The sequence below is a fragment of the Toxorhynchites rutilus genome, chromosome 2 (genome assembly GCF_029784135.1).
Source record: "Toxorhynchites rutilus septentrionalis strain SRP chromosome 2, ASM2978413v1, whole genome shotgun sequence".
Lineage (NCBI taxonomy): Eukaryota > Metazoa > Arthropoda > Insecta > Diptera > Culicidae > Toxorhynchites > Toxorhynchites rutilus.
The window spans coordinates 67,300,067-67,315,667 of NC_073745.1; the positions used below are offsets into that span (position 1 = coordinate 67,300,067).

A 15,601-nucleotide genomic window follows, 5' to 3' on the forward strand; every position below is an offset into this window, starting at 1 on the left:
TGAGCTTTCTGGTTGCGCAGAATCCCGCCCAGACCATGCACGAGCCTCCACCAAAATTCCTGGTTGAGAAATACTGTTCATTCTTCCGTAAATCACGCCAGTACCCGTTGAAACCATGAGGACCATCCTGATTGAATTTTTTTTCCATCAGTGAAGATAACCTATACATTGAAGAATTTTCCGTTATGGTATAAAGCAAAATGTATTCTTTTGCAAACATTCTTTGTCACAACATACCATGTCCCACTGTCGGTTCATGTGAGCTTTGGCAAAACTCAGACGTCTACCGATGTGAGATGGTGTAAGATGAGGAGTTTTAACCTTTTAAGCCCTTTTTATGTGAGGATTTTTTACCAAAATTTGATGAATTGTCACCCGAGCAGTTAAGTTGTTGAAATATTGCTTTATTTGCACATGCGATTGTGAGGTATTCGAACCTGTTCTAGCTGTTTTCCGCTTATCCCGGTCAGAGAGCTTCGATTTACGTGGATCTCTCTTGTTCTTACCGTATACTTGAGGGTTCGCCAAATAATTGAGCACTACTTGATTGGATCGTCCAATCCGACGAGAAATTTCTCTGATACCAACATTTTCTTGGTGAAATGCATCGATTTGTCTCTCTTCTCTCTCCGTGAGGGCTTTTCCCTTCGGCATTTCCCAGATTTAATTGATCAAAACAACTAAAATAACGGAAAGTGTAACTGGTCTTATAGAAACTTGACAGTTGAAAATACGAAAACATTCGTTTACGCTCAGCGCTTGCACACACACATATGAAAATCATGCAGTGTATGGTAGTCAGCAATACCTACACACTAGAATATAAATTGAAGCATTGTTTGTTCACAATGACACAAAGCAGCAAGATCATCATCTGGTCTTATAAAAGTTGGACAGAGTATAAGAGTAATATTACATAATTCTTTATGACAAAATTATAAAATAATTCCTGAAATAGTAGAGCGGTTTACCTATGATAGATGGTGACATAATTATCTTATCTAATTTTAAACAATACATCCTCCCTTTTCCAACTTACAGCATCTCAACCGCCACTCAAGAGATCAACAAGATATCCACAGATTACACTGGATATCACGGCAAAAACAGTCAGCTCTCGTGCTACAACGATTCCACTGCAGCGAGCTTAGGAAGGAGCGCACAAATATTGACATAACACATTTTGATACATTTCTTGTATTACAGCCAGCCACAGAGATCTCGCGTCTCAATATCCTCCATGCATCTGTTGGCTATTTGTTTGCACCCAGCGTTCGGATGAAATTACATCGAAAGAATAAGATACGGCACGCCACGTGATGAAACAAAATGAAGCCATCGAACGACGGAAAATAAAGTTTGGTTTCGAGATGGATAATTGGAAATTAGATAACCGCAAGCCATTATCGATTATCAGTTATGATGAGTTTACCGCTGTGGAAAGTTACCAACAGTAATTAGCAATGATTGATCCTGAAGTTTTTTCAGGCCAGGAGCAATTAGAAAGAAACACATAGAATTGCTTACCGTAGCGAATATTTACGGCTGCCAGTCAGTGGCGGAGGAACGAACTTCGATGGCAGCGTATACAAACCAGAGCCGAATTCCGACTCGGAAAGGTGCGTTTCCGAGCGCCACTGCTGCGAGAGGGCCGTGATGTCGGTTTGGGCCGCTCGGGAACGTTTGGCATCTTCGGTCGTCATGGATCGGTTCTCGGCCGCCGTTACACATCGTAGCGTTTTCCCTGGCGGAAGATACTGATGGGGTGAGTATGTTCTGGGACTTCTTGAGAATTTAACCGCCAGTGGACTTCTGTTGGAGGCAGCCGCCGGAGAGCGTGAGCTGCTGTGAATAATAGGCCTATCAAAGGAATACGCGTTCAGTCTAGCACTAACCTATTCTTAAAAACATCAATATTCCCACCTATATGCCGGTGGATTCGGGCACGTGTTTCTTCTTCCCATCTCCAATATGTTATCCTCCGCAATTCCACACTTGGAAATGTCCGTTTCGATCAACACATTATAATTAGTCCATCGTTTTCCTAAAGCACTCGTTCCATAGCTAGCACCAATATCAAAACTGTCATCCCGCTTCACTTCCCCCGTTCCGTAATCAAGGCTAGAATCCTTCTCCAAGCTCGATGATTTTGTACTGAAATCTAAACTTTTCTTCATATTATCGGCACCCAGCGAATGCTGACTCCCCAGACTCTTCTCTTTGAAGAGATTTTTCGGTGACCCGTCGCCATCCACAATGTCACTATCGCTGCGTTCGATCGGACCCTTTTTGCTGGAATCTTGATCCGATGGGATGTTTTTGAAATTCGTCAACACCGGTGTCCCCGATTGACCCGCTTCCTGCCAAGGTTCGTAGTCCGAAATCGACACCAGATCTTCTTGGATAATTTCCTTGTTATCATCCGAAGAGAAGATCAGCTCAATATCGTCCACCTCATCCTGATTCTCCGATTCACTTTTCTTTACTGACTTCTTGGGCGCTGGCGCAGCGTAGCCAGTCGCTTCGTCCTTGTCCAGATCGACCGGTGTGGTTGCATCTTCCGTGAAGACCGAGTTATCCCCCTCCGATATAGAGGGATTGCTTTGTCGATCCACATCGACGTGAAGATTTTCCGACGAAGTCTGCCTGATGTTGATTCCTTCGGTTGACTTCACCACGCTCAGATTTTCCTCGTTGGTCAAGTTGATCTTCAAGCCAGATGAGTCTCCCTTGATGAATTCTTCTCGGATCGTAACATTCTCCGTTGCCCCTTCCTGCTCCTCGGCGATTGTTTTTTCCTCATCCTCGGGAGTCTCTGAAGCATTCTGCTCCTTCTCACCTCCGTCATCTTTACTGGTCTCGGAAGTTTCCGTCTCGGAACTGCTACCTTCCACGTTGATATTCGATGATACCTTAATCTTCACGTCAATCCTGGACGCCATTGCGGAATGACTCGACGCTGGATGTGAAACAATCTGTATGTCAGGCAACACAGACACTCTCTGGTGCGAGCCCTCTTTCGATGAGTGTTTCTTTCGAGGTGATTCCGCTTTCTCTTCCGTTGCAGGTGCTGTGCTCGGGGCAACTTCGGGAGCTTCCTTCCGTTCGCTGCTTTCTTCCACAGGAACCTTAACCTTACGCTTCTTCAACCGCTTCGCCTTGGACTTTTCTCGAGCTGTGGCTTCTTCCTCCCCTTCAACGCTGGTCTCCAAAATGTGGGGTACACTGGCACTGGTGCCGGTGCCCTGGTAGGCCTTACCCTCGTCGATGGCTTCCCGAACACTGATCTGCTGGCGCAGCTGGTCCTCCCTGCGGTGGGCTTCCTCGAGTGCCGTCCTCAGCGATACCACCGTCTCGTACAGCGCCCTTACAGTGTCAAACGGTCGCATGTAGGACTGCGCCGACGAGCTTGAGTCGGTGCTGTACGGGCAGTAGGAGCCACCGGCGACATCCGGTCCGGACCGGTCCATCGGAGGATGTCTGCGGTGGTACGGCCGGGGCGATGGTGGTGATCACAGCGGGCGGTGGTGAATGGTTCGTTACTCATTGCTGCGCAGGGGCTGGAAGGGGTACGATCTGGAATAGGAAATGAAATTAGATTAAAATTCTGTTAGAATTCAATTTATTTGCTATATTTATTAACGTACTAGCTAACCCGGCAAACGTTGTTCTGCAATATAGTTTATTTCTAGAGAATATTGTGGTTGGTGAAAATAACGAATATATTTCAAAAGAGTGTGTATGTTATCGTTCTGATCTTTAAAATGGATCTAAATGATGATTTTCACTGCGAAACATACATATGCGTACTTGTTATGTTCGAATTTTCCCATTTTATTTTATACTAGTTGACCCGGCAAACTTCGTCCCGCCCAAAATTTATTTTTCGTTATCACATTCACGTTTTTTTTTACTTTACTGAGCGCACGTCCATAAGTCCAGTCGCAGAACTGTTCATTGATTGATTTTCTAATCTACCCTTTAAAATTACCTTTTACTATAAAATTCCTAGTTCTTCTACTCGTCATTATAATATCAGATTATTTTCAGACACAATTCTCGTTCAAGATTTTTCAACCACTTGCAAAAAACATGTTTCTCCGTTACATGGAATAAATGATTTATACAGAAAATACAGGGTTTTCCAACTTTAAATTCCGAAAGTAAATTGAAATAAAACACACTTAGAATTCAAATTTCGATGAAACTTTTATTTCAAATTAAAGTTTGGTTTATGCCATTATGTGTGAAATACAACATCATTCAAATGTCCACCTAGGGCTTCCTCGCACACCTTGATCCGGAACAGGTAATTTTCGATGACTTTTCGGCACATATGGGGCGGTATCTCGGTCATAACTTCACGAATGTTGTCTTTCAAATATTCAAGAGGTTCAACACGGTCTTTCGTATAACCCCACAAAAAAAAGTCTAGCGGGTCCAAATCGCATGATCTGGACGGCCAATTAGCATCACCAAAACGCGAAATTATACGTCCCTCAAATTTCGTTCGCAATATGGCCATGTTCGGTCGTGTTGTGTGGCACGTGGCGCCGTCCTGCTGAAACCACATGTCATCCGTATCCATATCTTCAATTTGTGGCAAAAAAATCGGTTAACATGCGGCCATAGCGCTCACCATTCACAGTTACCGTCTCGCCGTCCTCATTTTCAAAGCAATACGGCCCGATGACTCCACCAGACCATAATGCGCACCAAACAGTGACTTTTGGCGGATGCAATGGCCTCTCAACAATCACGTGTGGATTTTTTGAGCCCTATATACGGAAATTTTGGGTGTTCACATAGCCACCGAGCTCTAAATGTGCCTCATCGCTGAAAAAAAATTTGATGCGAAAATTCAGCATTTTGCTGCTGTTGTTCGTTCACCCAATCGACGTATGCCCGACGCATTCCATGGTCACCACGCTCTAATTTTTGTACCAGTTGGACTTTATATGGATGTAGGTGCAAGTCCAAATGCAAAATTCGCCACAATGATGTGTTTGACAAGCCCAATTGCTGAGCACGCCGTGGAATCGAAACATTCGGGTCATCCTCCACACTGGCAGCAACAGCAGTAATATTTTCGGCCGAACGCACATTACGATGATGCACAGGTTTCACAATATCCGCTACGGATCCAGTTTGTTCGAATTTACGCACTACATTAGCGATTGTGTGCTCTGTAGGCCGTCCAGGACGACCAAAATCCGTCCGTAATGCTCGAAAAACATTTGCCGGTTTTTCATCATTTTTATAGTATAATTTAACAAAATTTATACGTTGTGCGAAGCTAAAACGATCCATATTGTAAAAAGGCAGACATTCAACTAACGATATGCCACTTTGGTTGACAGCTATGTCAAACGGTTGTCAGCGCAGGGCTGTATACTTTCGGAAGCCCGAAATGGAAAACCCTGTATGATAGAATAAAGACAGCCCTAAATCGGACAATTCCTTTCTCGAGTTCTGCTCTTATCAATACATTCGTTGACCCATTTTTATTTATATAGATAGAAGAAGATACAGGAGTGCGTTTTATCACATTACGAAAAACATTCAATTGTCATGTTAGGTTGAAATATGTGTATTATTTTTACGGGACCCCCTCTCCATTTCAGAGGAGGGAGGGGTGTCATACCATTATAGACGAATTTCATGCCAACTCGACTGGCCGTTGGCAGCAACATCTCAGATAGCAGTGAAACGTTGTGGGTGTAAAGACATGGGTCATTTAGGCAACTTTGCATACTTGAAATATTCGAAAAATAATTAGACTACTTTTTGGAAAAAGCCAATTTTTTTTTCTTAATTTTTTACAAAAAAATGTAATATAAAAACTGTGATACCTACAAAACTCTTGTCATAGGATGAAATGTAGGAAATTATTAAAATTTTCATAAAAAAAATATTTTGGAAATTAAAACTCATTTTTCTCGAAAACATATGCTTTCAAAATTCAGAAGAAAATAGATATAAATAGCCCTTAAAATTTCCAACAAGTTTTCCATACATCGGAAGATGGGAACATTTACATGGAAATAGTTTTTCGAACAACAACTTTTTCATTTTTTTTCTTTCGAAAAATAGTATTAATGTTTAATTCGTAACATTCTTATGTATAAATTATCGCAATTTACATGCTCTGCTAACTTTTCTCTATTTAGAAACATGTCAAGAGCATCTCAAACGTGAGAATTTACACACAGAAATGTTACGAGCAAAACATTATTTTTTTTCAGGAGCCTTCATACAAAAATGACTTGTATTCCAAAAACTATAAAAGATAGAAAGTTGATGTCTTCGACAAAAGTTTATATTTTAATTAGATCTAAAACTTTGTCGAATACAGTATATCGCTATCTTGACTTTAAACAAAATTAGGATAAGTTGTATTTTTTCAAAGAAAACATGAAAAAGTTGTTGTTCGAAAAACTTCTCCCCTGTAAAAGTGCCTATCTTCCGATGTATGGACGACTTGTTGGAAATTGTAAGCGCTATTCATCTATATGGTTTTGGAATTTTAAAATAAAATACGTTTTTGAGCAAAATCAAGTTAAATTTTTAAAATAACTTTTTTGTCAGCGAAACTTTTTTCCAAAAAATTTTTGGTTTTTTTTTGGGAAAATTTAAACAATTTTCTACATTTCATCCTTTGACAAGGGTTTTGTAGGTATCATAGTTTTTAAATTATAAATTTTTGAAAAAATTAAGAAACAAAATTTGTCTTTTTCCAAAAAGTAGTCTAATTCTTTTTCGAATATTTCAAGTATGCAAAGTTGCTTAAATGACCCATGTCTTTACACCCACAACGTTACACTACTATCTGAGATGGTGCTGTCAACTCCTAAGACGAGTTGGCATGAAATTCGTCTATAGAAACATTTCTGGACGATGTGGCGTGGTGTATATTTCCGGCGAATGTAAAGTTTAGGAACAAAGAACTCAATAAAAAAAATGGGTGAGTTATATCTACGATATAACCGCAAGGTTGACGTGGAACTATCGTCATTCAATCATTTGTTTGTGTTGATCAACTTATTGATTGGATGAAACATTTTTTTCGAATTCAATTGAATTAAACACACGGCTCTTTATTCTAAGAAATTTTCCGTTTCCTTTAATAGAGTATCGAGAATCTTGAACAGACTGTTTTTCTGATAAGGATTTTGTATTAAAATTTTGTTGATCGAGTAAGAATAAGTACTACGAATTAAAATAAGCGAATAACAGTAATCAATTATTTGCAATCAAGAATAAAAAAACTTTGGGATGTCTTCAGGGATGACAATTCTGTGAAATGATTCAGGCTTTTGAAGATATAATAAAAATTACAAGTAATTTCGCATTTTGCTGCATAAAAAAGTATTTGGACAAGGACGAGACTGCACATTGAACACCGAACTTACATCGCATGAGAGCAGAAGTTCTTAGGAGAAGATCCAAATTTTCTAATTACAACGTTTTTAGTCCCGAGGTTCAAGTCAGACTACTTAGGAGTTCTTGAAACGGAAACAGCCCGACAAAAAATGTTGTTGTAGCGTATAACATATTTTGTGATGAATTTCATGAATCTGCTAGAGTTTATTTCTCATCTCCTTGCAGTAATGTTTACAGCGAAAGACTGTTCTCTGAAGCTGACCTGGTGTACGAAGCAAAGCCTAAAGGGTGTGTCACATCAAATTGCATCACGGAAAAAACGCTGTAGAAATTTAATTTTTAGGAATTATATCTTCAGTTTTGGTTTTATAATCAGATAAGAGTGTATAGATCACGTTGGCCATGCTTCACTGTTAATTTTTCGTAAATTTGGAAAAATGTCGTCGAACGAAAAAGAGCGTCGTGAATTAATCCTGTGCACTCATTTCGAGAATCTGGAGTTGTCACATCGGGACATCGGTAAGATGCTGGGAATCGTCCAATCCACGGTCAGCAGAGTACTAAAACGATACTTCGAGAACCTAACTATCGACCGGAAGGTGAAGAACGGAAAAATGGATGCTCCGTCAGTGAAAAAGATCACAAGCGCGTAGTTAAGCAGACTGCGACGAAAGGCAAAACATGGTGGGGAAGACGCGAGCCCGGAAGCTGTACACCGAAATGCTGATGAAGCCGCATTGCATGGTAATGGACGACGAAACCTACGTCAAAGCGGACTTTCGTCAGCTGCCGGGCCTGTTGTTCTTCCCCGCAGAGGACAAATTCAGCGTTCCGGAGGAGATTCGCAAGCAGAAACTATCCAAGTTTGCCAAAAAGTACATGGTGTGGCAAGCGATCTGCTCTTGCGCAAAGCGGAGCGCCCCCTTCGTGATGACCGGCACGGTAAACGGGCAGGTTTACCTTAAGGAGTGCCTACAGAAGCGCTTACTACCACTATTGAAGCAGCACGAGGGCCCGACCATCTTCTGGCCGGATCTCGCTTCGTGCCACTATTCAAAGGACGTGTTGGAGTGGTACGAATCCAACGGGGTCACCTTCGTGCCAAAGGAAATGAACCCGCCCAACGCGCCGGAGCTTCGCCCAATAGAGAAATATTGGGCGATTATGAAGCAGGCCCTCCGGAAGAACCTAAAAGTTGTCAAATCGGAGGCGGACTTCAAGAGAAAATGGATTTCTGTTCAAAAAAAACTACAACCTGACGTTGTACAGAACCTTATGGACGGGGTAAAGAGGAAGGTGCGAGCATACGGGCTTGGGCTCGAAGTATGAATAAAAAGAAAATGCCAAAAGTTGTTTAATAGTTTTTATTTTACTGTCTAAAATTTTCAAAAGGATCGCTCTACTGGGCGAATTTCTACAGCCCAGTTTCCGTGATGCAATTTGATGTGACACACCCTTTAATCGGTTGTCTCCATCAACTGCTGAAAATTGAATATACCACTGGTTGCTTTTGATTACTGGTTATAAAATAATTTTATGAGAAATTTATGAAAAATCAGGAACTTAAGAAATCAAACTTTATTGTTAATAATGTATAAATGATGCTAATCAGCTATTTTGTTATAGTTTATCTTGTGTTAACGAGAAATTATTGATTTTTTCTGATATCCGGTATCCGGCGGGATAGCAAATATTAGTCGGATAGGCCGGATACCGGATAGTTACCAGATACCCGTTTCATCTCTAGATGTGATAAATGTGAATGAATCAACTTGAATGTTAACTACAAAATGTGTGAACAAATAAAGTTGTAGTAGGATAACATTACGATATTTGTTGCGTATTGATTTCGAATATATTTAAACAAAATACACTGCAATCGCAATTTTCGATTGATTTTCAGTTACTAAATTTTTATGATGGGTATGATCCATGAATGTTAAACAGGGTGCAAGATACTCTGCAGCTATTTGGAGTCAGATACAATGTCTTCTTACAATGTGTAGCGGATTTCTGAATATGAATAAAATATTCCAGTTGGCATATCGTGATTTCTGCATCGTCTGAAAGATTTAATTATTGAATAATGCGCCGAGCCATGAACAGAAAGATTTTGTTTGCACAAGAAACAATGACGTCTTCCATTATGCTCTATGAAATGGAACGCGGTAGAGAGTCTTTCAAGAGTTTTCCCGCAATGCTTTACCTATTTCTAGAGCTTCTATCAGCTCAACTTTACGAGTGCAATACAAAGCAGCAAAGAATTAGCGCTTTCATTTCTTTGAAACGCGCAATGTCTTTCACCACCCCAAGGAACCATCTCAAACCATGGAAGAAATGTATGAAACGACCCACCTCAATTTGTTGGAAACTAGTAAGAATATAAAAGCAAAACTTGTACAGATGTACAGTGTCGACGTCTGGTGTTGGTCTCTGCTTAACCGTTTGTCGATATATTTCATCGATATTTTCACCAAAACTCTTCATTATAATATAAAAAACATTATCAGACACTCATCATCCTTTTCATATTTTTTTCTCTATGTGTTTTCATACTTTCATAATTTTATTACATAACTTTCATAATTTTATTTTAAAAGTGTTCTTATTCACCTGAAAAGCCATTATTGTCACTTCCCAAACTCGGAGAACGAAGCTCAATATCGTTAACGCGAATGGACAGTTCAGACAGTTAATTACAACTTCCTACAATGCTGATTTGACAAATGTAACGTGATTTAGAAAATAATTCGCAGCAGTTTTCGATATAATTTTCCATATCGTTTCTCAAAAGTATCCATCTAGAACGTAACATAATGCATTCAATTTCGAATTATTACTTTTGCCTCAATAAAAATAATAGTTAGAAAGTCTTTAATGACTCACTAAGCTTATATACGTAGTTGTCACCTTATTTTTGGAGAGCGTAATCGTTTTTTTTCTTAGGGGTGCATGATATACCCTTCTCCATTACTTCCCACTCATATAAAAGGGTGCGTCACATCAAATTGCAGCACGGAAAAAACGCTGTAGAAATTCGCCCAGTAGACCGATCCTTTTGAAAATTTTAGACAGTAAAATAAAAACTATTAAACAACTTTTGGCATTTTCTTTTTATTCATACTTCGAGCCTAAGCCCGTATGCTCGCACCTTCCTCTTTACCCCGTCCATAAGGTTCTGTACAACGTCAGGTTGTAGTTTTTTTTGAACAGAAATCCATTTTCTCTTGAAGTTCGCCTCCGATTTGACAACTTTTGGGTTCTTTCGGAGGGCCTGCTGCATAATCGCCCAATATTTCTCTATTGGGCGAAGCTCCGGCGCGTTGGGCGGGTTCATTTCCTTTGGCACGAAGGTGACCCCGTTGGCTTCGTACCACTCCAACACGTCCTTTGAATAGTGGCACGAAGCGAGATCCGGCCAGAAGATGGTCGGGCCCTCGTGCTGCTTCAATAGTGGTAGTAAGCGCTTCTGTAGGCACTCCTTAAGGTAAACCTGCCCGTTTACCGTGCCGGTCATCACGAAGGGGGCGCTCCGCTTTCCGCAAGAGCAGATCGCTTGCCACACCATGTACTTTTTGGCAAACTTGGATAGTTTCTGCTTGCGAATCTCCTCCGGAACGCTGAATTTGTCCTCTGCGGAGAAGAACAACAGGCCCGGCAGCTGACTAAAGTCCGCTTTGACGTAGGTTTCGTCGTCCATTACCAGGCAATGCGGCTTCGTCAGCATTTCGGTGTACAGCTTCCGGGCTCGCGTCTTCCCCACCATGTTTTGCCTTTCGTCGCGGTTAGGAGCCTTCTGAACCTTGTATGTACGCAGGCCCTCCCGCTGCTTGGTCCGCTGGACGAATGAACTTGACAAATTCAGCTTATTGGCGACATCCCGGACCGAACTTCTCGGATCACGTCTAAACTGCTTAACTACGCGCTTGTGATCTTTTTCACTGACGGAGCATCCATTTTTGCCGTTCTTCACCTTCCGGTCGATGGTTAGGTTCTCGAAGTATCGTTTTAGTACTCTGCAGACCGTGGATTGGACGATTCCCAGCATCTTACCGATGTCCCGATGTGACCACTCCGGATTCTCGAAATGAGTGCACAGGATTAAATCACGACGCTCTTTTTCGTTCGACGACATTTTTCCAAATTTACGAAAAATTGACAGTGAAGCATGGCCAACGGGATCTATACACTCTTATCTGATTATAAACGAAAGCTGAAGATATAACTCCTAAAAATTAAATTTCTACAGCGTGTTTTCAGGAATGCAATTTGATGTGACACACCCTTTACGTGAGGGCAATCCACTAAAGCCAAGGTCACGTCGAGCGGGCATAAAATGGGGGAATGGAAACGTTCCCTGTAGAGGTTTTTTTTTCTCATTTCACGTTTTGGAGATCGGTTCACCAAAGCGCTTCCGGTGCAGATTCCTGGCAACCGGACAGGAAATGGAATTAAGCACCCACACACAATCAGAGAGAGAGAGATGTAGTGGTCGGTAAACCAATTTGTCTTTTCAATGTGCCACCCATAAAGTACCGTGGTTTTGATGGATAGCCAAGGTGATGCGGAGGATGGTTACAGCAGATTATATGGCTGAATGGCAAAGGTCAGTTGTGTGCAGATAAAAGCATGATGCGCTGAAGCGTTCAGAAAGCAAACGTGAACAGGTGATGTACGAAGAAGGAATTTTTCACGTTCACATAATCTCGTTAGTTCACCCTGATTTATTCGTTGGTAGGGAAATTCACATTCCGACAACAATCTGTAAGCGCAAAAATTTTTCAATGAGCATTAAGTAGGCTTTTCAGAACTTTCAAGTTTAATTCGACTGCCACGGGAGCGAAATTGAAGCGATAACTCATATGAGATCATGAGCCCGCAGCATACTTCTCCAGAAGCAACGAAACCATAGAATGAAACCAGTAACCGAAAAGATTTTGAGTTTCATACCGAAGCGAACGGAGTGCTGGAAGTACTCGGATAACTCTTGAAAATTGTTCACAGCCACCCGGTGGAACGGAATGGTTCGACCCACCTGTGGTGTGAATATCGAGAAGAAATTCGCCTCGCAGCATAGCAAAACGGAACGACGAGCAATATTTTGCTCAAGTTCTCTAGAGGTCTGTAGCTACAAGTGAAGGGGAAATGCTTTTAACCTTCTTGAGCGCACGCACAGGATTGTGGTTATGGAAGAGCCGGTTCCCGGAATAAATCGCCACAGAAAACGACTGCAACAGAAACCACCGCTTATAAAATGTGTAGTAGGCTATAAATATTGTGGCGCGGTATTGTATTTCAAAACAAGAATTAACCGGGCAAACGTATCGCCCCAGGCAAACGTAACGCCCCGGGCAGACGTATACCGTCCGACGCTCGCTAGAGCTCGGTCGGACATTGCTAAAGGATCGTATCCTATGTTTCAAACTAACCGGGCAATCAGTGGATCCCAGGTTTGCGTGCGAGACACCGCCGCTTCCGACGGCGGGTCGGCGGTGGACTCGGATTGCGTCATCTTGGCGGCATGGGCCGCCTCGATTCCTTATCCTCGCCAAATGGGGACTTCGTCCCCATTACATTGTCCTCAGAATAAATTTCGAAAAACGAGAACAAGAGAATAAATTTATAATAGAAATGTGAGGCACATGATGTTTTTCCCGCGCCAAATATTTCTAGCCTACTACACTTTTTCTAAGCGGTTGTTTCTGTTGCAGTTGTTTACTGTGGCGATTTATTCCGGTCACCGGAAGAGCCGCTACCGAATGCCATGCAGGCGAAAAAGGTGTGGGTATCGGGCAGAAAATTCACTCCCACACGTGGCCGCCTCTGCTGTCATTCCGAAGACGGTGCTCCACGGTGTTTGTGGAGTGGAAAGGATGTAACGTCGTGTCTTTAATGGTGCGTTGTGAAACATTTGTCGCTAGATGAATCCTGGACAGGAGAGCATGTGACGTCAGAGTCGATTATTGTTATTATAATTTCTTGATTTTTTCGTCCTTGCGTTGAGCTAAATCGTTTCGATTTGATGATTCCAGAATGTGGTCTTCACGCTGGAATAATCCTTGTGAACCATGAAGATGTCGCGCTAAATATACTGAAATAAATCAACATGAATGGTTTGAAGATACAACACACGTGATCCTGGATAACAGTTTACGAGTGAGCTATTAATCATTATCATGTACAAAACGCTGTGCTATGAATCCAAACGGTGTATCATTATTCTGATGTTCTGCACACTGATTTATTACACCGACGTGACGTTTGGTCCTGGCTATCGTTTGTAGTAAATATAATTAATTATTGATGCTATTAGTTAATATCATGAAAACGGATATTCGTACATTTTTTTGACGTAGGACTACGTCTTTCATTTCTATACCGAGGTGTAAAGTCAAAGTTTCGAAAACGAAAGCGTTACGCCGGAGACCGAGATTTTGAGCGTTAGTAGCTCTTAAACAACTGAACGAAATGGTATGATAAACACTTCACTCGAAAGATAAAATGTCTGGTTATATACTTGTTACTTTTTCATCTTGTTTCAAAAACTTGTTTCAATAGCCTTAAAATTGCTTTCAAAACAGGCTATTGGAATCACCAATCGGTATATAAGCGAGCGCCGCTTGGAAATCCACTCAGTTATAATTGAACAGCGATTGGAGCATGTTGTCGCTGTTGTGGCGAAGCTAACTTCGTTTATCATGAAAGCGCTGATGAACGGTGTCATCAAGAGCCTGTTTGGGCACCTAAGGCCAGAAGGGAATCCATCAGGAGGAGAGTGAAGCCACGGTTCCGCTTGAAACATCGGAGCAGCCGCCACACACACACATACACGAGCGCAATTCTCGTTGCTATCATCGTTGCTGAAAATTAATCTTCCAGTTCCCCTGGGAATTGAAAAATACATTCATGTGAAAGAGTTTATTTAAATGTTTCCTATTCATATAACACTGCAGCCAAATACATTTGGTTTTGTGATTTTTCAATCAATCGCAATTAACAGGAAAGCTTCTGAATATTATTTTTCCCCATATTGGTTGCATAACTGTGCACCCGTGGCCGAGTGGTTAGCGTCTCACATTATCATGCCGGGTGTTTGGGTTCGATTCCTGATCTGGCCGGGGGATTTTTCGTCAAAGAAATTTCCTTCGACTTGCACTGTGGTCACGCGTATTCTAGAGTTTGCCACTCCAGAATACATTCAAGGCGTGTTATTTGGCTCAAGAAATCTCAACTAAGTATTAATAAAAGACGCTAGTTAATGCATACGTTGAGACGGCAAAAGTTACACAGGGAACGTTAACGCCATTCAAGAATAAGATTGAATGCATAACATGAAAAACGAAAAATTTTTCACATCGCGAAAATCATGTAATTTTCGAGCGATTATTTGCTTTCTACTCATAAAATGCTGTGACCAAATACATTTCGTTTGGATTTTTCAATCAAGTGCGATCAATGTAAGACCACTTCTTTCAGCAATTTATTAGAGGTGCAATGAATCTTTAAAAATTCCCGCTCTACGCGCACTGGCAAACGATGTTTACTCAACAATTTCTCAAACGAAAAATGGGTGTTGTGTGATTATCATACCACTTCCTTCTGTCAGAAAGAGATTAATAATGCCCAAAGGAGGAAACGAATCCTCCGAGGAAATACCCAGCGCAAATTAGAATCGAATATCGATTGCGCCATTTGTAAGTATTCGCTAGCTCAGAGGTAGACTTAACCTCAGGGTCGGCTCATTACCAGGAAACAAATCGGACTCACAATTCGATACGGCACGAAAGTAGAACCATTATGGAAGGATTCGTTGTGTAAAAAGAACCGAAGGTAAGTTTAATTAAATACATAAATATATATTTTTTATTTCTTTTCAGGTTATGATGTTAGTAACGATGCAGCCGAACAGTAGATGAACAGGTAAGATGGCGAATTGGAGGAGAGAGAGGTAGGTTGTAGTCTTTCTGGGTTTACTCACGCAAGGTGCCCGCAGACGGGAGTCGATCTCATCGCTTCCAGTACGGTCCCCGCCGTACTGTTACCTCAAAAGCTTCCGATCGATTCACCCGAAAGCGTGTGGAGCAACGATGACTTTGGGGGCTCGCTGACCACCGGCACTCAGTTCGAGGTACCTCCACCGTCTGAATTTCACTGCGAGGAGGGGGGGATGTCACTCGACGCGTACGATTCCCGGGAGCAGCGACCTTCCAGCCCCTAT

General features: G+C 41.6%; 1 protein-coding gene across 2 annotated transcripts in view; it reads right to left on the reverse strand.

The window, feature by feature from the left end:
• The window catches only part of LOC129771090 (uncharacterized), an 86,779-nt gene that overhangs the window by 38,670 nt on the left and 32,508 nt on the right, over positions 1-15,601 (reverse strand). For both annotated transcript variants that reach the window (XM_055774415.1, XM_055774414.1), the window contains exons 2-3: positions 1,924-3,576; positions 1,528-1,860 (exon numbers count right to left, since the gene is read on the reverse strand). In XM_055774415.1, the coding sequence (XP_055630390.1) occupies positions 1,528-1,860; positions 1,924-3,470 (1,880 nt within the window). In that variant the 5' untranslated portion in view covers positions 3,471-3,576. The remainder of the gene's footprint in view (positions 1-1,527; positions 1,861-1,923; positions 3,577-15,601) is intronic.